The sequence below is a fragment of the Orcinus orca genome, chromosome 5, assembly GCF_937001465.1.
Source record: "Orcinus orca chromosome 5, mOrcOrc1.1, whole genome shotgun sequence".
Lineage (NCBI taxonomy): Eukaryota > Metazoa > Chordata > Mammalia > Artiodactyla > Delphinidae > Orcinus > Orcinus orca.
In genome coordinates this window covers 119,988,949-120,011,204 of record NC_064563.1, presented here as the reverse complement: position 1 = coordinate 120,011,204, position 22,256 = coordinate 119,988,949, and the positions used below count along the sequence as shown (strand labels likewise).

Below are 22,256 nucleotides of genomic sequence, written 5' to 3'. Positions count from 1 at the left end.
AGTTCACTCATTTTTAAATGTAAGTAAAATTTATAATACTATCTCAGTGCATTGTAAAGCTCGAAAGAGATAACATAAATGAGTGATTTGGTCAATTGTAAAGCAATATAAATTAGGTTAGAATAATCCACTGTGTTTTCTTCCACATGCATTTTCTCTGTATTTCTCTCAGAGTAATTTCCAGGTGTAGGGCTTCACACTGTATCTACCTGTGTGCAGTTATGTTAGACCTGTATGTATATCAGAATTCCCTGAGTTATGCATTTAAAAGTGTAGGTGTACCTACCAGATCAGAATCTCTGGGGATGGCCCGGAAAACTAACAATACATTTGAATAAACTTTCCCGGTCAGTTTTTACACCCATTTTTAAACCCATGCTTGGGAATTTCTGGTCTAAAGACTTATCAGTCACCTACTTTATTTTGCTTGTGTAGTCAGCTGCATTTTCAACAGCTTTCCAAATATTTGCATAGTTGAAAAAGTTACTGATTGAATATCTTGATTTCTTGTGACATGTTAAATAAATGTATGTTTTCAAAATGTGCTTTGATTGCTTCAGAATCAGAAAATTAAACGTACTGTATCACTTTCTGTCACAAGCGTTCAAGGATTTTAAACTTCTACCTACAGTTTTTTGTCTCAACTGGTTCTATGGCCATGCAAACCTCTGTCTTCAGTTAATTGTCTTATAGTATCAAATCGGTCAGCCGTTTGTTATCTGGAATTCTGCTGGCCCCAGAAGGTCTTCATTCTTCTTATTACACATGAATAAATAATCGAGTTAGTGAACTTCTGATAGAGTCTTATTTATGTTGCTCAACTGGTTGCATAATAACTTGTGCCATAAATAAACTCATGCTTTTCAGATCTCACCCACAAATGTTCTGTTGCTTCTGTGTGACCTTCCACAGGTCATTTAACTTTATCTATTTATTTAATTTATTTATTTTTGGCTGCATTGGGTGTTTGTTACTGCGCGTGGGCTTTCTCTAGTTGTGCTGAGCGGGGGCTACTCTTCATTGTGGTGCGTGGGCTTCTCATTGTGGTGGCTTCTCTTATTGCGGAGCCCGGGCTCTAGGCACGTGGGCTTCAGTAGTTGTGGCTTGTGGGCTCTAGAGCACAGGCTCAGTAGTTGTGGCACACGGGCTTAGTTGCTCCACGGCATCTGGGATCTTCCCAGAACCAGGGCTTGAACCCGTGTCCCAAGCATTATCAGGCGGATTCTTAACCGCTGCGCCACCAGGGAAACCCCATTTAATCTTTTTAAATTTCACTTTCTTCATACATAAAATGAGAGAAAGGATAGCAAATATAAAACAGTACAGTTCCTACATGGAGTGATTCCTAAATAAACATAAGCAATTATTAACATTATTGATGTTATTGTTATTGCTGTTAACAAATACATTTCGTTTTCAGAAATGGAGAAAGAGAAGGAAGGAGGTTTTCATGCAGGCTTTTGGGGATAAATGTGGATTTCAGAGGATTTTCAGAGGAAGGAAGAAGGGTTAAATCTTTCCAGGATGTGTTAGGATTGGTAAATTTTTATGACTGGGTTTTGAGGCCCCTCTGTTATTCATTTGGTCAATGCTGAAAGTTGCAAGACGGACTAACTTGTCTCAGCAGCTAACCGAGTGTACAAATGGGTTTGAAATCAAAGAATATTAGAATAACACAAGTCATAGGGGACCATTTGTTTCAACTCCTTCCATTTAAAGAAACTGAGGCTCAGAAGTGAGAGGAGAAAAAAATTTGCTCAGAGTCACAAGGGAGGTTTGAGAGAAGCTAGAGTCACCTGGGTCTCAGCTGTCCACGTCCAAGGTGCTGTCCACACCTCTGGACTCTGTCCATTTGATCACCTTGTCTTCCTCTTCACAGCCATTGCAACTATAATGGAAATATATTTCAGAGATAGAGCTGAACAACCTAGAATCATTGTTCCTAACTTCATATGTCTTTGATATTTTAAAAAATTTTACTGCTTCTATAATTTGAAACCTAAGAAGATTTTCAGAATTCTTTCTGTGTACTGCTCTGTTGAGATTACTGCTAGAGTCATCATCTTTCTACATATTTGGCAATGAAATCCAATACTGTGCCCCTGCCACTAAATTTCTAATCACAGTAGCATTACTTAATCTAGTCCCCAGAACCTCAATTTGTTCAAGTTTCAAACAAAATCAGTGCTTATTTTTCTGTTCTAAATATCTTTATCTTTTTGCTGGTAACATTACTTGTTATCAGTTTTTAATTAACTGAAGTCTATTTAAACCATATTTCCTCATAACACTAACAAAGAGTATGTCAGATCTAGAATACTCAGAAAAGATTAAAATACAGGAGAGAGAAAACACACAGAAAAATACAGAAAAACACATAAAAAATTACCATCATCACAAACTACAATTAAGTTATTGGTTTATTTCCTACCAGTTCTATTACAATAAATATGTTTGTACGTGCACAAATGTGCATTTAGAGTGCCCTGTATATACACTATGTATTACAGCTAAAATTAGGACTATATGTGTGTATTTATGGACTATATAGATTTCTTAATTCCTGCATTATCATGGATACATCATAATTTATTTTTATAGACTTGCATTGCCATATATTTAGTTGTTTTCCTAAATAACTACTTTTTTTTTTTTGGATGTTGGGGGTAGGAGTTTTTATTAATTAATTAATTTATTTTTGCTGTGTTGGGTCTTCGTTTCTGTGCGAGGGCTTTCTCTAGTTGTGGCAAGCGGGGGCCACTCTTCACCGCGGTGCGCGGGCTTCTCACTATCGCGGCCTCTCTTGTTGCAGAGCACAGGCTCCAGACACGCGGGCTCAGTAGTTGTGGCTCACGGGCCTAGTTGCCCCGCGGCATGTGGGATCCTCCCAGACCAGGGCTCGAACCCGTGTCCCCTGCCTTAGCAGGCAGATTCTCAACCACTGCACCACCAGGGAAGCCCCCTAAATAACTAGTTTTAAAAATTCTGTGATATACATTGGTGTTAATGGTCATGGGTATAATGGTAAAAATGATATGTCATTATTTTAATTAATTTTTATTAGATTTTAAGAAGATTGAACACATTTTGATACATTTATGAGCTGCTTGAATACTTAATTTTGTAAAATGTATGTTTATATTCTTCACTTGGTGTTCAATTGGGGTGTTCTTTTTCTTCATTAATAGCTTTTTATATATATAAATTCCTTTTCTACTTTACACTGAAAATATTTCCCTAAGATTTTTTTTTTTGGCATTTGGCTAGTTTATAGTGTTTATGTTACAGAAGTTTTAAATTCATGTGCTGTGAAATCTATTGGTCATACTTTATGGTTGGTTTCTTCCTTGGTTTTTATGCTAAAAAGTCATTCCTCAATCTGAGATCATGTACATATTAACTGTATTCTTCTTCTAGTTCACATAATTTTACTTTTACATGGAATGCTTTTTATATAACTAGAATCAAATAATTATCACAGCCATTATTTATTTTAAAATAGGTATCCTTAGGTATCATGGATAATAGAGTGTATTTCTGGGTGTTCCATTCTTTTTCATTAATCTATCTGTCACTTCTTGATTCAGTTTCATAGGCCTCTTTTTACTTGACTTATAATATAAATATAATTTTAATCATGCCATCTTATTATCTGTAAAGTTCATTCATTTTTCTTGTGCAATTTTCCCCTTCCCCAAGACATCGCATCAATCAAGATACAAAACATTTCTTGCGTCCAAAAATGTAGCTTCTAGCAGTTAATCTGCTCCCTACCTCTGGCTCCGTACAACCCTGCTCTGCTTTCTGACACTCTAGATTAGATATTATCCCTTTTCTAGAATTTTGTATACATGGAATTAAAAATACGTCCTTTTTCTGTTGTTATTTTATTATTTATTTATTTAATTTCTTTTTTTATTGGGGTATAGTTGTTTTACAATGTTGTGTTAGTTTCTACTGTACAGTGAAGTGGAGTTCCCTGTGCTATACAGCAGGTTCTTATTAGTTATCTATTTTATACATATTAATGTATATATGTCAATCCCAATCTCCCAATTCATCCCACCCCCCGCCGCCCGCTTTCCCCCCTTGGTGTCCATTTGTTTGTTCTCTACATCTGTGTCTCTATTTCTGCCCTGCAAACCGGTTCATTTTTCTAGGTTCCACATATATGCGTTAATATATGATATTTGTTTTTCTCTTTCTGACTTATTTCACTCTGTATGACAGTCTCTAGATTCATCCATGTCTCTACCAATGACCCAATTTTGTTCCTTTTTATGGCTGAGTAATATTCCATTGTATATACGTACCACATCATCTTTATCCATTCGTCTGTTGATGGGCATTTAGGTTGCTTCCATGTCCTGGCTATTGTAAATAGTGCTGCAATGAACACTGGGGTGCATGTGTCTTTTTGAATTATGGTTTTCTCTGGGTATATGCCCAGTAGTGGGATTGCTGGGTCATGTGGTAATTCTATTTTTAGTTTTTTAAGGAACCTCCATGCTGTTCTCCATAGTGGCTGTATCAATTTACATTCCCACCAACAGTGCAAGAGGGAATATGTCCTTTTTTGTTTCTGGAGTCTTTTGCTCAGGGTGATGTTTTTGAGATTCATCAAAGTTTTTGCATGTGTAATCAGCTTATTCCTTTTTATTGCTGGGTAGTATTACATCATGTAGATAATCCATAATTTGTTTATCCGGATTCCTCTTGATTGACATAAAGCTTTTTTCCAATTTGGGGTTTTTATGAAAAAAAACTGCTATGAACTTGTTATACACGTTGTGGAAAATGTTTTCATTTCTTATGTGTAAACACCTAGAAGTGAATGTTTGGGGTCATGTAAGTGTATATTTAACATTAGAAAAAATCTACCAACTGTTTTCCAAAGTATTGTATCATTTTGTCATTTTCCTCAGCACTGTAGGATGCTTCAAGTTGCTCTGTATCCTTCCAAATAGTTGGTTTTGTCAGTCTTTAAATTGTAGCCATTCTAGTGATTGTGTAGCAGTACATTGTTTTGGTTTAATTTACATTTTCTTGATAACTGATCATGTTGAACATTTTTGAGCCTAGTGGCCATTAGACCACCTCTCGTGAAGTATCTTCAATTCTTTTGTCATTTTTTAAAAATCACGTTTTCCTATTTTACATATATGTGTGTGTATACACACACATACAACATAACACACATATATTCTGGATACAGGTACTTTTTCAGGTGTATATTTTGCAAGCCTGCATATTCACATTCTTAACAGTGTCCTTTTAGGAGCAGACATCCTTCACTATGACAATTTCCAATTTATCACTTTTATGTTGCGTGCTTACTCTATCGTATCTGAAAAATCTTTGCTTACGTCAAGATTGTTAATATTTTCTCTCAGTATTTCACACACAAGGCCTGTTGCCTGCCAGAGAATGAAGCCAAATCAAAGCAAGCAGAGCTGAGAGAATGAGAAGGAGAGAGACTGGGTCTAAGTTCTCTTTTACTCTAGAACTAGTTTAGCTCCATTGTAACTTAAGTCTGACCCTTCTGGGGTCCCCACTGAATGTCCCTGATGTTCATTAAGGTTTTTCTACTCTGGCTGGTCAGAACTTCAGTGTCTCCTAGCCTGATGTGACCTTTGGAATTGTTGAGCTTACAGCTCTTTGTGGAGTTTCACCCTATGCAGGCATAGGTTTGTCTCCAGCAACAGATTCAAGAGGGCTCCTCTGCAGGGTTTAGAGCTCTGCCTCTGCATGGCTCCCTCCTTTGTGGTACACTGTGATACAAATCCTAGTTGCTTCAACTTCTTCAAACTCCTGTCTTTCTCCTCAACTTGGCAAAACCGCCATGCTTTGTTGGGTTCAACCTTCCTGCACTGACGTCTGGAAACTGCCTCCAGGTAGAAAGGTATTAGGTATATGGTTTAAATCATTTGTTTACCTTTTTTTAGATATTCTAGTCCTGTGGTTCTTGTTGTCCAGTGTCTAAACTTTTTTTTTTCATATATTTTATCAAGTGTTCTAGTTGTTTACAGAAGTAAAGCATGTCTGGAATAGTATCTATAATGACAGGAATTGGATTCTGTAAGATTTTTTGTTTGTTTGTTTTGTTTTAATTGTGGTAAAACATATATTAAAAATGACCATTTTCACCGTTCTTAAGTGTACAGTTCAGTGGCATTAAGTACATTCACACTGTTGTGCAACCATCCCCACCCTCCATCTCTAGAACATTTTCAGCTTCCCAAACTGAAAATCTGTACCCCTTGAACTCCCCATTTTCCACTTTTCCCCAGCCCTTGGCAACCACTGTTCTACATTATGTTTTTATAAATTTGACTTCTTTAGGTACCTCATTTATGCATTTATGCTCAAGTATTGCTATACTTATATATTATTTAGTGTGTAGAAATTTATGTGTACTGTTTTATATAGTGTAATGGTTAACAGTTAAGTTTTCAATATGTTTTAAAACCCACACTTATCTATTTATTAAAATTTTTTTAATTGACATATTTTGAATCCCCCAGTTAAGGAATTTTTGTACCACACTTACTTTCCCTATACCCCTTTTAACCTACATTCCCATTTTATTAGCATATTGACTTATACTAAATATTCTTATTAAACATTTGAACAAGAATAACTTCTGATATTGCATATTTTTTTACTCAGTTTTATGCTGTTTACACTTATATTAGTGTCTAACTTGTTTCTGTGCTCACTTTCATTCTTTTTATACTGTGAGTTTTTATCGATCTTATCTTCAATAAATCTATCATTTATTTAACAGTGATGTCAGGAACTGTACTTAGTCAATTATGGGTGGTATACTTTAGGAAGAATATAAAATTATTAGGCCACAAACTTTTGCACTTATAATCTTCATTTATTATACTTTTATCTGTCTGATGTGTTGTTTTGGAAGACAAATCTGAAGTCACCATAACTTCATTCTTCTATTTGTACCTGGATTTTCTGCTTTGATATTTTTAGGATATTTTTTCTTTCATTGAAACCAGAACTGGGTTCTGGGTGGTCTCTTGGTGAGTCTGATGAACTGATTTTCTCTAGGTCATGCTGAGGCTTTTTCAGTTTGCACACCCTGGTATGCAATTATTTCCTTAGTTGTTTTAACCGCTACCCTCTCTCTCCCCAATTCCTCCCCCACCTGCCAGGGGAACATTGATGATTTTTAACTTGATTCATTATTTCCTATCCCATATCTGTGTTTACCTTCATAATTTAAATGTCTTTCTTCCTTCATTTTCTTACTATAAGGTGAGATTTCCAGGTTTTAGCATTTATAAAGTGAATTTTTATTCTGCAGTTGCATTTTTACTTTTCCTGAAGTGGAGAATCTTGTTATTCCATTTTGTCAATTTTTTTTTTGGCTGCACCACACGCGGGATTTTAGTTCCCTGACCAGGGATCAAACCTGCGACCCCTGCAGCGGAACACAGAGTCCTAACCACTGGACTACCAGGGAATTTCCTCGTTATTCCATTTTAAACTTAACCTATTGTTTTTCGCCTCAGTAAATTTTCTCTTAGTGGCCTCCTGTTTTTGAGATGTGGTTTTTCTTGCATTCTAATGAGGGTGCTAAAGAGTTTTCTGCTATTACTTCTGGATCCTGGTAATAGGCCATAGACTTTTCTGTTGACTGTTTTAAGTGATTTCTTTCCCTTATTTTATCACAGAGATTCCATTGTTTATTCCTCATTACTCATTCCAGGACCAGGTAAAATCTACCTTGGCTTGGAGTGGACCAGCAGTTTGGATGTATCAGTTGCATTTAGACTTCTCAGAGTCCCAGCTGGTAGGAAGGTGGATAAGCACAATTCCCTACACAATTTGTACTGTGTAGTAAGCACTGATATTGCACTGAGGTTTATTTCTCCTCTCCACTTCCTCATTCCTTTGTATTTAGAACAAATGAAGTATCAAAGTTTTTCACTTGTCCAAGTATCTCTCAGCTGTTAATCTGAGAATTGAATGCAGGTCTTGCTTTTTCTTCACTGTCTTCGTCCTTTATTTTCTTCTAAATGATTGTGACAGTGTCACATATATAATTTCCAAACTAGATTGATGGCAACTAGTGCATATTATTATGGATTTACCAAATATATCTACATATAAAATATATATGTGTAGTTTTAAATATATATTTATATATGTTAAAATAAACATTTAAATGTATATATGTAGTGGCTTAAGCACATCATTATTTCTGGGCATTTAAATCACTTCTATTTCTCCAGTATTAAAATAATGTATATTCATTTTTTACATGTGTTCAGACTATTTTCTTGGGATAAATTCTTAGAAGTGTAATTACTGGCATAAACATTACTAATATTTTTGTGCATTTTTGATATATATTGACAAATTGTTTTCCCAAATCTTCTTACCAAGTTAAATTTCCAGAAGCAGTATGAGCATATGTTCTCATTAAAATTTATTTTGAGATTATATGCTTATTTTGGGAAAAAAAATACAATTCTTAAAAACTATGAAAAGAAAATAAAAAGCAGCCATGTTTCACTGCCTAGTAACGACTATTGCTGTTGGTTTGGCTTAGTTATTTCATTTTCTCCTCTACTTTCTAGGATTGATGGATGGATAGATACGTAGGTATGTAGGTAGATAGACAAATAGGATGCACACATTGATGAAATTCTATATGATGATAATTAAGGCGTTTTAAATTTTTGTGTGATTATGCATAACCCTCTGATTAATGTCTTTATATTTTTTAGAAGTTTTTTTTTGTATTGGAGGATAGTTGATTTAATGTCTTTATATTTAATACAAATTATTTATTTCATTAATGTAAATCCTAGGAAGAAAATCAGGAAGAATAAATATTTTTAAGATTATGTCTGTGTAGTATACACTTAGACACATATAAAATTTCAAAAGGATGTGTCAACTTATGCTCTCAGCATCCATGTATATGAATATTTGTTACAAATTTACCCTTGTAAGTATTATGTATTTAAAGGACTTTTTCATTTTGTTTAATTTCATAGGAAGAAAATGATATATTTTTTGTTTTGATTTGTGTTTATTTGATTACTAGTCAGGTAAAATATATTTTTTCTAATGGTTATTATCCATACCTAAATATTCTTCTGTAAATTTATTTTTTAATTTTTAAAAATTTTTGGCTGCAATGGGTCTTCATTGCTGTGCATGGGCTTTCTCTAGTTGCAGCAAGCAGGGGCTACTCTACTTTGCGGTGCGTGCCTTTCTCATTGCAGTGCCTTCTCTTGCTGTGGAGCACGGGCTCTACACACGTGAGCTTCAGTAGTTGTGGCTCGAGGGCTCTAGAGTGCAGGCTCAGTAATTGTGGTGCATGGGCTTAGCTGCTCCCTGGCATGTGGGATCTTCCCAGACCAGGGCTCGAACCCATGTCCCCTGCATTGGCAGGTGGATTCTTAACCACTGCGCCACCAGGGAAGTCCCTGTAAAATTTCTGTTAAAGTTCATAGTCAATTTATGGACTTTTATTGGTGTGTATAACAATTTCTTTATTAATGTTAATGATTTTAATCACACGGTTGCTATTTTGTACAGATAAAAATTAATTCTTAATTTTTAGCCAACCACATTTATTTCTATATTTCATTGTAAATTTTGAATACATCTAGTTCAAAAAGTCTATTTAAGTAATCAGCTAATTACTTAAGACATTGTAGTTGCTCAGAAAATTATGTTAAAAGGCTAATAAAGTGAAAACCTCCCCACCCTCCAAGTTCAATTTTTTTCTTTGCAACAGCAACAGGAATCGAATCAAATACTATCCCAATACTCAGCTTGACTGACTTCTTTTTTTTATTTCAGAGAGTAAAGGACCATGCCTTACATTCTCTCACCTAAGTTTAAAGGATTCCTTCAGAGATCTGTTTAATCCCAAAATGGAGATATTTTTGATATTGTATACAAGGAACAACCCGAGCTGTGCTGAGTCACTGTTTGAGCAGGATAACTCACTTAATGTTAATTTCAACACAAGAAAGAAAACAGTCTGGCTTATTCATGGATACAGACCAACGGGCTCCACTCCACCATGGCTTCAGAACTTTGTGAGAATTTTGTTGGACCAAGACGATATAAATATAATTGTAGTAGACTGGAACCGAGGTGCTACAACTTTTCTTTACAGTAGAGCGGTTAAAAATACCAGAAAAGTTGCTGTGAGTCTGAGTAGGTACATTCAGAATCTTTTGGTAAGTCTGGAATTTTATGTGTTATATATGTTATACAATATACAGTATGTTATGTAATACTGCAAAGTGGTAATAAAATACCATTTTCCTGTAGCATTTAGAATTACTGCATTGATATGCTAATGTATGCAGCCATCTTTTCTTTGTGTAAGGATAATTCTATACCTAGACATGACCTTAGTTTTTAAAAATTATCTTAAAGACTCAATTATTGTGTTTTATCTTAAAATCTTTTAAGATGTTTGTTTTTTCAACTCTACCTATACTTCAGGATAATATGGTGATTCTATGTATACAGAGGGGATAAACTATACAATCATTAGATATTTTAGATATATTTTCTAAGGTACGTCTAAAATGTTTCAAATTAATCAAGTGTGCGTTGGTAAAAGTGAGGGGAAAACAGCTTGAAAAGTAGCATACTTTTGCCAACCGTGGAGGCAGGGCTCAGTTCCATTTACGTTTATCCAGCATTTAGGTCCAGGGTTGGGATGAGTCAAATAAATTCAGGCCAGTTCTAGATCATCTATAGTTTGACTGATCTTTGACTGCTAAGTCAATACATATGAAGATCCATGTCTGTTCTAGAGGGAGGTGGTAGTGATGGCACTCGAGAGAAGGAAGGGTGATATATGATTTGGGGACATTCTTGAGCTTGAAATCGCCTTTGAGTTGTGTTGTGCTGAACTTCCAAGCCTCTGCTGAAATCGAGCAAGCGTCATAGATCCAAGAAGCAGTTGCACACAGTGGTTAGGAGTCAGACTGGAGGGGTTCAAAGACCACCAAATCCATATCATCTGTGTGAGTTGGAGCAATTGCTTAACTATTCTGCCTCATTTCCTTGTCTATACATTTGGGATAACAAAACTTTCTAACAATATTTTATTTAAGTATTAAATGAAATTAATTCTTAACCAGCACTTGGCGTATAATAACCATTGAATAAAATCAGCTATCATTATTATTTTTACATCCTCAAATTTGGACAAAACCAAACTATGCCTCTGGAGACAGAAGAAGTAATTGATTCACCTGTTCTTACTGATAGTCTATAAATTGCATAATTGATTTTTCCTTTTAGCGGTGGTCTTTGCTCTAATTCATAAATATGTACCTCAAAGTGTGGAACATGTGAATGTTAAGTAGAGAAATTTAGGAAAATTGTAGTATTAGATTTCTAACAGTGCTTTTGCTTGCAAAGTCTCCGTATTAAGGAGAAGGGATGAAAAGTTCAGTAGCACTGAAGCTGAGAGTGATACTCCCTGGAGGTTCCAGGCATTGGTCTGAGAAATTTGTTGAAGAAAATTATCATTCTGTGCCTGGAAAACCTGAATCTAGTTTCTCATTAGAGTAAATTTTCCACATCTTTCTGTAAGCCATTGGATGTGTCACTGTGTAGAATGGACCATGACCTGCTTCCTGAGAGTGTGGTAGAAGAAATTCTTCCTCATTTAAGTTCCTAATGCCCCCCTCCCCCTCCCCTGGGCTGAGACTCCAGAAGGTGTTCAAAACTTGGGCTTGGAAGATCAGACTCCATTACTCTCCAGATTGTGCTGGGGGAAATCACTTAAAATCTCTGAGTCTCATTTTATCATCTCCAAAGTAAGGATGATTTTTCACACGGTTCGGTCTTCCTAAAGTTTTTGACACAATCTACAGATAAAAAAGGGAGGTAGATTAGTTTATATTTTGGAGTTGAACAGACCTGGATTTCAAGTCTTTTTCCCTTATAGTAATAAATATATGAGACTTTGGGCAACTCATTATCAAACGGTATTTATTCAGCATTTAATAGATGCTGGGGAAAGTTTTAGGCAATAGGATAAAAATATGTAACTCATAGGACTATTGTGAATATTACATATGAGATTTAAAAAACACATACCAAGGTAGCTAGCACAAAGTTAGTTTTGTTATTATTATTACAAAATGCTTTATTAATTAAATGTATTATTTTGCATATGCTATTCTAGATAAAAATGACAATGTTTTCTAAATTTTTAAATAAAAATTTAATGGTATTAAAACTGTACAGAAAAATCAGATATTTTATGGAAAAAGTTGAACAAAGATATAGTTATTTGAAATTATAAAATCCCATTCCCTGTCTCCCAGAAATGGATTAAACCAGAAAAAATAATGAATTTTAGAATATTGATGCAACAGGCATAATTTGTGATTTTCTGAAATGAAAATTGTAACATTGTATTTTGAATTGCAGGGGCATGGAGCATCTCTTGATAATTTTCATTTCATAGGTGTGAGCTTAGGGGCTCATATTAGTGGATTTGTGGGAAAGATATTTCATGGTCAAGTTGGAAGAATAACAGGTAAAATATTTTTGACAAAATTAATATTTAATATACTTTTAGCATCAGAAGTTATTACTTTATTTAACATTTAACAGGGGCAATATTTAAGGAAAGGAAATGATGCACAAACTTTTTTTTTCTATATCATATTCAGATGCTGGTCTTTGTTTGGTTAGACTCTTAAGTCTTACTTATTTCTTCACCAAACTTAAATTACCCATATAGAAATGAGAGGAAAATGATTAATTTCTGCAGTCCCATATGAATTTTAAGGACACATTATTGTATCAATCCTAAGGAAAGTTTGGCCCATTAAATGTAAAACTTTTTTCATGTATTGACTAAGAAGATAACCTATTACCATGTACTTAAATTTTAGAAACTTTAATGTATTTTAATTCTTTTAACAATTTTACTTGAACACTAGAAGGGAGGATCAGGAGTTGATATCAATGCCTGAGGGATTCTGGACCCCAGTTCTCCTTGTATTTCCTTAACAAGGTTACTGCATCCACAAAGCTTAGTAACCAAATAATGCTGACATGGACGTTCAGGCTTCCCTTTAGGAATGGTGGTGATTTAAAAACTATCCTTCCCCAGTTAATTTAGCTTTTTAGAATTATTGAGATCTATTCCCATAGATGATTTGTAATAATTTCAAATGTTAATACTAGAGTCTTAAGTTAACAAAGAGGGAGGATAGAGGTGAATAACTTGTTTAGATATTTAGGATCTTTACAAACCTTAAGTATACCTTACTTACTTTGATCAGTTTTAACTTGATTCTCATTATATGGATGTGAAAGTTGAGGTTAACTGAATGAATGCAGGAGCGTCAAAAAGTTAGTAACAGCTAAGCCAGGATTTATACAAAGGCCTCTAGCATCCAAAGTCCATTCTCTTTCAACCACCATACTAGCTCAATTTGATCTGCTGGTAATCCTACTTTATTTTAAGGTGTGTTGATTCACATATTAGTCTAGTTTGAATGGTTCCACATGCCAAGCAATCATCAGGGTTTAAAAAGCCAGCAAATGCAGTGATTCTACATCAGAACAATTTATAGGAAGAGAGAAGTTTCTGTCTCATTCAGTCATGTGGGCCAAATAAACTAGGGCTAACAGAAGGTACTGAGATAAAGCAATATTATATTTTACTTTTTAAGATGATTGTTGCCCTATTGCATAGATGTTCTCAAGGCATTGCATTTCATGTCCTCCCCACCTTTTTTGACACACTGCAGTAGGTCATGAGCTTCAAATTTTTATTGAGAATTTCAAGTATACCAGAAATAATATCTGTATTTTATGAAACTTTTAATATATTTTTCTTATGTGTATGCGGGAAACTTTTGTGAGAAATGAATGATAAGCTAATAATAAATATGTTTTATTCCAAGCTCAAATTGCACTTAACATTTTAGACCTATAGAGAGATCCAGGATGAGCTGGTGCAGAATGAGGCTCAAGACAGGACCAGGATAGTATTTATTATTTCCCCTCCTCAGCAGTAGTAGTAGTTACTTTCTATTACATAGAGATTTACTATCAATCAGTGTATTCCTAATTACTTCTTAAGTAAAAATGCTAAAAAAAACCCCACAATATTTTGTCTAGGCATCTGTAGTGTGGCTTAACACTACATCATTGATGAACTCTGAACACTGGAAAAAAGATTATTCAAATAAAGAAGATACTTGCTATTCATCTAATTTCATTTATTGTTAGATTTGTTTTTGGACAGGTTTAAGCTAAAACTATATAGGCTCATTATGTTTATAATGTAATAATAATGCAAGCATATGACCTACTGAACTCTGTAGTATGACTTGATTAATAGATTAATAGCTTCTTTCTTGAATTTCAGGTCTTGACCCTGCTGGACCACAATTCTCTGGAAAACCATCAAATGGCAAATTAGATTACACTGATGCACATATTGTGGATGTCATACACACTGATACCAATGGTAACAACGTAGGATTTATTGCTTAATTATTTGAAAATAGAAAAGGAGATGTAGACACTGGGGAACAGGAAAACTTAATAAGAGAGAGTAGTGGATGAAGTGATAAGACTGTAATTATATAGTGATTATATTTCCCACAAGCAACATTTCTTGGAGTTAGCGAAAACCTGTGGTGTCCAATGGAACTCTTTGCCTTCAGCTTTCCTCCTCCAGGTTTCAAGAAATGTCATGTCATCCTAAAAAAACTGAAATTTGATTAAAAAAATATACTTCATCCTTTTCATGTTATTAACATTTTATTGATTTGATTACAACTTCCCTCATGCTTAATGTTCCTGATGCATTTAGATTACCATTCTCTCTCATCATTTTATCACTTTGTTGTATGTCAACTCAAACTCAGCACAGATCTTCAGGCACAGAGAGAGTAATTTTCCCTAAAGATTTTTTATTATTTTCCTCAAAATGTCTAACCGACTATTGATCGTTTTAACCAGAGTGTGTTGGACACTTTCAGATAATATTTTAGATGGCCCAGATCCCCTTCCTGAGTTGAAACTGATGGTACTAATATTTACTGAGTACTTCCTATATACGAGGCACTTCAAGTTCTTTATGTGAATTAATTATGGAATTCTCCTAAGTCCCCATGAGTAAGTAAACGTTATCATCCCCCTTTTACAAATGGAGAAGAGGCTCAGGTCAAGGTGACAAGACCAGTAGGAGGCAGAGTCAGAATTTGAAATAGAATCTTCTGATTCCAAAATCTGCACTTCACCAGTATGCTGCTCAAATTAACTGGAAATTTACATGTGTTTGGTTGGGGTGCATGGGGAGGATATAGTGCTAAGGCAGAGACAGGAGGAAGTGACCCAAAGACTGCTCCCAACTCCCTGTTTCCTCAGGTTTATTTTCTCTTTGGTCCAGGTAATTTATTTTCTCCCATATTATTCTGAATTTACCCTGTGGTGATCCATACCAATGATTCTGTGAGATATATAAATACCATTAATGCCATAGATGACAATTTTTCAAATTCTATGTCTATATGCCCATGGGCTGAGCCTATAATCAGAACAATTATGCTCTTTATTTGGAATCTAAGTTCATCTACATCATACAGAGAGTCAGTGCCTAAAGTCTCATAGTTCTGATACCCTCAACCTTTCACGTTTTCTTTCTCTAGCCCTGTATATCAGCTTAACATTCCCACACACAGCACACCTAGTGCCAATTACTCTGCAATTTTGAACTCTTCTTTTTGAAATTCCAACTTCAATTCTGCTTATGGCCTTTTGAATTGGCTCTTCATACTTTTTATTGTTTTTGTTTGCATTTTTGACTTTTCCTAATAAACTGTTTGGATTGTCTTATATTCTTAATATCTTTTGATGACTCAGCTTATCAAATCTAACTTTCCACTAGATGCCACATAGTTGGCACCTTTAACTGATCTTTTCATGACTATCACAAATGAGGAACACAGATTTTTGATACTGCATATTCACCTGTCTCAAGGAATCTCTGAATGAGATACTGCCCTTTCCTTAAATACTAACCTATGAGTGCATTTTCTACTTGCCAGTAATTCTTGTCCTTTTTCAGTTGTATATGTTAAGGAAGCTATGTTGCCTTTCATAATTGTTGATTAGGTAATTTGAACAAACATTCCTGCTGGGATATCAGGAAAAAATTACCAGTCTAATATCCAGAAGACAGAAAAATTCCAGGGAGGTGAACTGGTAATTTGGAGTCATTTTTCTCTGGTGTAGAGAATATGGGAAGTGTTTTTGAAACCCTCATATGAGGCTTGTAAAACATCTTATACTACTTTTTGGGACCCCAAAGGGTAGCACTATAGGAATAAATGTAAACTTGAAATAAACCAGCCTTTTTATAATCTCTAGAAAAGCTTTTAATAATCTGAAGTTGCCAGAAAAATCTCATATTGTGTTTTGTTTAAGGAGCTCTTGGATTGTTGGATCTGTTAGGTACCTGATAGAAGCCAATAATAGTCCTTTTTTGTAGGAAGATACATCATCCTTGGTCTCAAATTATTTTTATAAATATATATATATATATTTATTATTATTTTTTTTTGCGGTACACGGGCCTCTCACTGTTGTGGCCCCTCCCATTGCGGAGCACAGCCTCCGGACGCGCAGGCTCAGCGGCCATGGCTCATGGGCCCAGCCGCTCTGCGGCATGTAGGATCTTCCTGTACCGGGGCACGAACCCGCGTCCCCTGCATCGGCAGGCAGACTCTCAACCACTGCGCCACCAGGGAAGCCCTATAAATATATTTTTAAATGTCCAGCATCCAAATAAAGATAGCCAGGTACACTTGAAGCAAGAAACGTGCATGAGAACCAACAGAAACAATAATCAGCAGAAACAGACCCATAGGCCTGCAACTATTGGAATTATTATACACTGGCTAAAACGTGCTTAATATTTTCAAAGAGATAAGACCGCAAATATCAGCAGAGAATGACATTTAAATATAAATATGACCTATTATATTTGATAAAAATAATAAAATGTTTTTAACTTAAAAAATAAAATAATTGACAATTATTGAATGGGTTGAACAGAAATTTTGAATCAGGTAAAAAGAGAAAGCGAGTGACTTGGAAAATAGGTGAGAAGTCTGTTTCTAGAATAAAGTAAAAGGGTACAATACGGAGCAAAAATCAGAGAGCAGACAATACAGAGAGGTAAGAGGTACATAGGATAAATAGTGAGAAGGTCAATCATGTTTCATTCAAATTCAAAATAAAAGGAGAGAAAAATAGGACAGAAATGATATCTAAAGATAATATCTCAGAATTTCTAAAAACTGAGGAATTATAATCAATAAAAAAATTGGAATGCAGTTAATTCCAATGTGAATAGACGTCCTCATTGAGACACATGATAGTAAAGTTACAGAAAAGACCACAACAAAGCATACAGCATAAAATTAAATGAATAAAAAATGACCCAAATTATAACTAGTTTCTCAACAGAAACAGTGGAAGCTAGGAAAGAATAGAGTTATATTTCCAATATGGTGAAAGAAAATAAATACCTAGTATCCCAATCTGTTTCAGGAAAAAAAAAAGGAAACTATATAGTTTCAGACAAGTATACACTGAGAGAAATTGTCATCAAAAGAAGGAAAATTATCCTTTGATGGCTATTCAGGAAGGAAGAGTATTGAAAATGGTAAAATACAGTTCAATCTAAATGGCTGTTGATGGCATAAAACACATTGTTTTATGGAATTTGGAATATATAGAGAGAATTAAAATATATTACAAAAATAGCATATTTGGGGGGCTGTTAACTGAAGTTCAAGCATTTTTTGTTCCTTTAATTGTATGGAAGAAAGGTTAAAAGTAATTGTCAACAGTTGGTATTTATAAATCAAGGCTTTCTGTTAAATCTCTAGGTATCCACAAAGAAAAGAGTAAAAGAGTATATAACTTCCAAAGCAACGGAGGACAAAAGGGAATAATTTTTTTTAAGTCCAAAAGAAGGCAAGAAAGGAGAGAAAGAATCATAAAGATCAGACAAAGTAAATAGAAGTAAATAATATGATGGTAAAATTAAACCCAGCTATACCATTAAATGTAAATAGCCTAAATGAAATTTAGCCTATTAGATTCAATTAAAATATGGTGTCACACTTAGCTAAAAAGACAAAAATTCAATTATGTGTTATTTATTAAAGACATATATAACAGTAAGGAAGCAGAATATGTGAAAGTAGAACATTGATATGCAAATATTATCCACCAAAAGGTGGTGAATCTACATACATTAACTTAGACTAAAATAATTTTATCTCAAAATTAGTAGAAACATAGAAAGGCTTAAAATTATAAAACTTTCAACTCATCAGGAAGATAGTTTGTATATACCTAATAACATGGCTTAAAATTACATAAAGCAAACTTTACACTATCCCATTGCAGAAAGAAAAGCAACTGCGCAATCATACTGGGAGATTTTAATTAGAAAAATTGATCTAATGGACATTTATAAAACATTATACCCAACAACTGGAGAATATACATTCTTCTAAAGCACCATGGATATTTTAGAGAAACATTATACACTGGGCCTTAAAAATATTCTCAAAATTTTCATAGAGGGGGAAGCATAAAAGGTAGTATTCTCTATATTCAAAGCAATTAAACTATAAATAAATAAGAAAAATATAAGTAGAAAATCCATATATTTTTAGAAGAAACATATTTTTAGATAACTAATGAAGGAAGAATAAATAATAATGGAAATATAAAATATTTTGATTCAATAGTATTAAAGTTACTACATATTAAAATTTGTTGGAGTCAGCAAAAGCCATGACTAGAAATAAATGTCCAGTTACAGATATCTTAAAAGGCTGAAAATCAATAATCTAAGCATCTATCTTGGGAAATTAAGAATTAAACATAAAACATACCCATAGATATTAAGAAGTTGATGATAAACATACAAAAATGGAATAAAAATATCAATTAGAAGTGATATAAAAAGCCAAAAATTTGCACTTTAAAAAGACAACATTAATTATTTAAAACTATGTCATTTTTACCTTCTTTCAATAAAATGAAAGGAACATAGAATGCTTGAACTTTATATATCACCCTCCAGAGTAATGAGTCCTTGGAGAGAAGAAAACAGAAAGGACAAGGAGAGAAAACACAACTAATATCAATAATAATAAAGGAGATAGTGTTACAGATACTATAGGTATTAAAATCATCACAAAGCAATGTAATGAACAATATTTTGCAAATAAATATGAAAATATATGACCATATGGTATGATATATGAAATATAAAAATTCTTACGAAAAGCAAAAGCATTTACCAAACTGACAAATGAAAAGGGAAAGTTTGAAGAGTTTTTTAACTATTGATAAAATAGAAACTGTAATTTAAAGCCTTCCATCAGAGTAAATTCCCAGACAAGTTTTTGTTCTCTACCAAACAATTAAGTGATAAATAAGACCACTGTTTCACAAACACCTTCAGATAATAACAAATAAATAGGAAATGGTTTCCAACCTTTTTAGAAAGCCATCACAAACTTAATGTCAAAAGTTGAGAAAGACATTGCAGAAAAGACAGTTTGCTGGACATTCTCTGTAATAATCATAGATGCAAAAATTCTGCATAAAATATAAAATTAGTAAGCCAGCAGCATATAAAATTGGTACTGAATCACATCCATTTGGATTTATTATCAAAAAGCAAATTTAGTTTAACATTCAAAAATCAGTTTCTTAATTCATCTTAGCAAAAGAATAAGGGAGAAAATTCATTTAATAATCTCAATCAAATGAAGAAAAAGCTTTAGGGAGAATTTATGTATGGCAAAAACTGGAAAATTGGGAAAAGAAGTAAAATTCCACAATCTGTTAAAATATATCTATTCAAAAATCTGTAGAAAATGTCACGTTGATGATGGAATTTGGAAGACTTTCTTTTTGAGACTGGGAACTGGAAAAGGATGCCTAGTCTAGTCATTCTGAAGCAACATTTTACTGGATGTCTTAAGTGCAGTAAGGGGAGAAAAGTATTAAAAGATATAAAAATATAAAATCATTTTCAGATGATATGTTTGCATACATAGATAACCCCAAAGAATCTCCAGGTAATTAGAATTCACAGGAAAATTTAGCAAGGTTGTTGAATATAAGCTATATACACAAAATTCAATTCTTTCTAGAAACCAGCAATAAGAGTTAGCAAATAAAACTTTAGAATTATACCATTTTAATAAGATAAAATCTAGAAATAACTCTTAAGAAAATTGTGCAAGTGCTCTACGCAGAAAACCACAAAACATTGCAGACCAAAATAAAAAGGAACTAAACCACACATATGAATGTGAGTGTTGTATACATGTCAATTTTTGCAAGTTGACCTACAGATTCAATGCAATCTTTGTCAAAAGCCAATATTTTTTAAATAACCTCACAAGCTAATTATAAAATTAATATGGAAATGCAAAGGGTCAAGTATTGTTATTCTTTTTTTTAAAATTAATTTATTTGTTCATTTTTGGCTGTGTTGGGTCTTTGTTGCTGCGTGCGGGCTTCCTCTACTTGTGGCGAGTGGGGGCTTCTCTTGTTGCGGAGCACGGGCTCTAGGCACACAGGCTTCAGTCGTTGTGGCTAGTGGGCTCTAGAGCGCAGGCTCAGTAGTTCTGGCACACGGGCTTAGCTGCTCTGCAGCATGTGGGATCTTCCCGGACTAGGATTCGAACCCATGTCCCCTGCATTGGCAGGTGGATTCTTAACCACTGCGCCACCAGGGAAGCCCCTGTTAAAGTGTTCTTGAAGAAGAAAAAAGTGCAAACACATGTGCTTCCGGATATCAAGTCTTATGAAATGGTAATAGTGAAGACAGTGTCATTAGTGTAAGGGTGACAAAAAAGTCAGTAAAAAAAAAAACACCCCAAAACAGGGCTTCCCTGGTGGCGCAGTGGTTGAGAGTCCGCCTGCCGATGCAGGGGATGCGGGTTTGTGCCCCGGTCTGGGAGGATCCCACATGCCGCGGAGTGGCTGGGCCCGTGAGCTATGGCCGCCGGGCCTGCGTGTCCGGAGCCTGTGCTCCGCAATGGGAGAGGCCACAGCAGTGAGAGGCCAGCGTACCACGAAAAAAAACAAAAAAAAAAACAGAGTTATGGAACTTATTACATTTATTATGAGTTTGGTACTGCTGGACGGTGTGAAAATGATTCTTTTTTTTCTGGGTTTCATTTTTTTAATTGAAGAATAGTTGATTTACAATATTGTGTTAGTTTCAGGTATACAGGATAGTGTTTCTTTTTTTTTTTTTTTTTTTTTTTTACAGATTATATTCCACTATAAGTTATTACAAGATATTGGGTATAATTCCCTGTGCTATACAGTAAACCCTGTTGCTTATCTGTTTGATGTACTAATCCCATACTCCTAATTTGTCCCTCCTCCTGCTCTCTCCCCTTTGGTAACCATAAATTTGTTTTCTATGTCTGTGTGTCTGTTTCTGTTTTGTATATACATTTATTTGTATTATATTTTAGATTCCACTTATAAGTAATACCGTATTTGTTTTTCTTTGACTTATTTCACTATGCGTAATATTCTTTAGATCCATCCATGTTGCTGCAAATGCCAACATTTCATTTTTTATGGCTAAATAATATTCCATTCACATCTTCTTAATCCAGTTGTTGATGGGCACTTGGGTTGCTTCCATGTCATGGCTGTTGTACATAGTACTGCTTTGAACACTGGGGAGCATGTAACTTTTCAAATTGGTGTTTTCATTTATTTCAGATATATACCCAGGAGTGGAATTGCTGGATCATATGGTAGTTCTATTTTTAGTTTTTTAAGGAACCTCCATACTGTTTTCCATAGTGTCTGCACAAATTTACATTCCCGCCAACAATGTACGAGGGTTCCCTTTTCTTAACATTTGTTATTTGTAGACTTTCTGATAAGTGGTTCTGTGTCAGTCAACTGAAAACTCAAAATGAAATAAAAAGGTCTCTAACTCCCATAAAACACAAAATTTCTTTTCCTATGGTGTGTATAAATGTGAAAGGAAAAGCAATAAACATATTACAAGATATTATTTAAAAAATCTTCATAACATTTTTCTTCAGTGTGCATGAAAAAGCATAAGCCAAATTCAAACATTAAGATGTCTGATTATATTAAAATTGAGAACTTCATTAAAGAACACTTTATGAAAGCTAACA

The 22,256-nt window shown here is 34.3% G+C and overlaps 1 protein-coding gene across 2 annotated transcripts in view; it reads left to right on the top strand.

Annotated features, from left to right (window-relative positions):
• The first annotated feature begins 8,561 nt into the window (after positions 1-8,561).
• LIPI (lipase I) overlaps positions 8,562-22,256 on the top strand; it is a 63,979-nt gene continuing 50,284 nt past the window's right edge. For both annotated transcript variants that reach the window (XM_049710557.1, XM_049710556.1), the window contains exons 1-3: positions 8,562-10,226; positions 12,448-12,556; positions 14,405-14,506. In XM_049710557.1, coding sequence (XP_049566514.1) covers positions 9,915-10,226; positions 12,448-12,556; positions 14,405-14,506 — 523 coding nt within the window. In that variant the 5' untranslated portion in view covers positions 8,562-9,914. The remainder of the gene's footprint in view (positions 10,227-12,447; positions 12,557-14,404; positions 14,507-22,256) is intronic.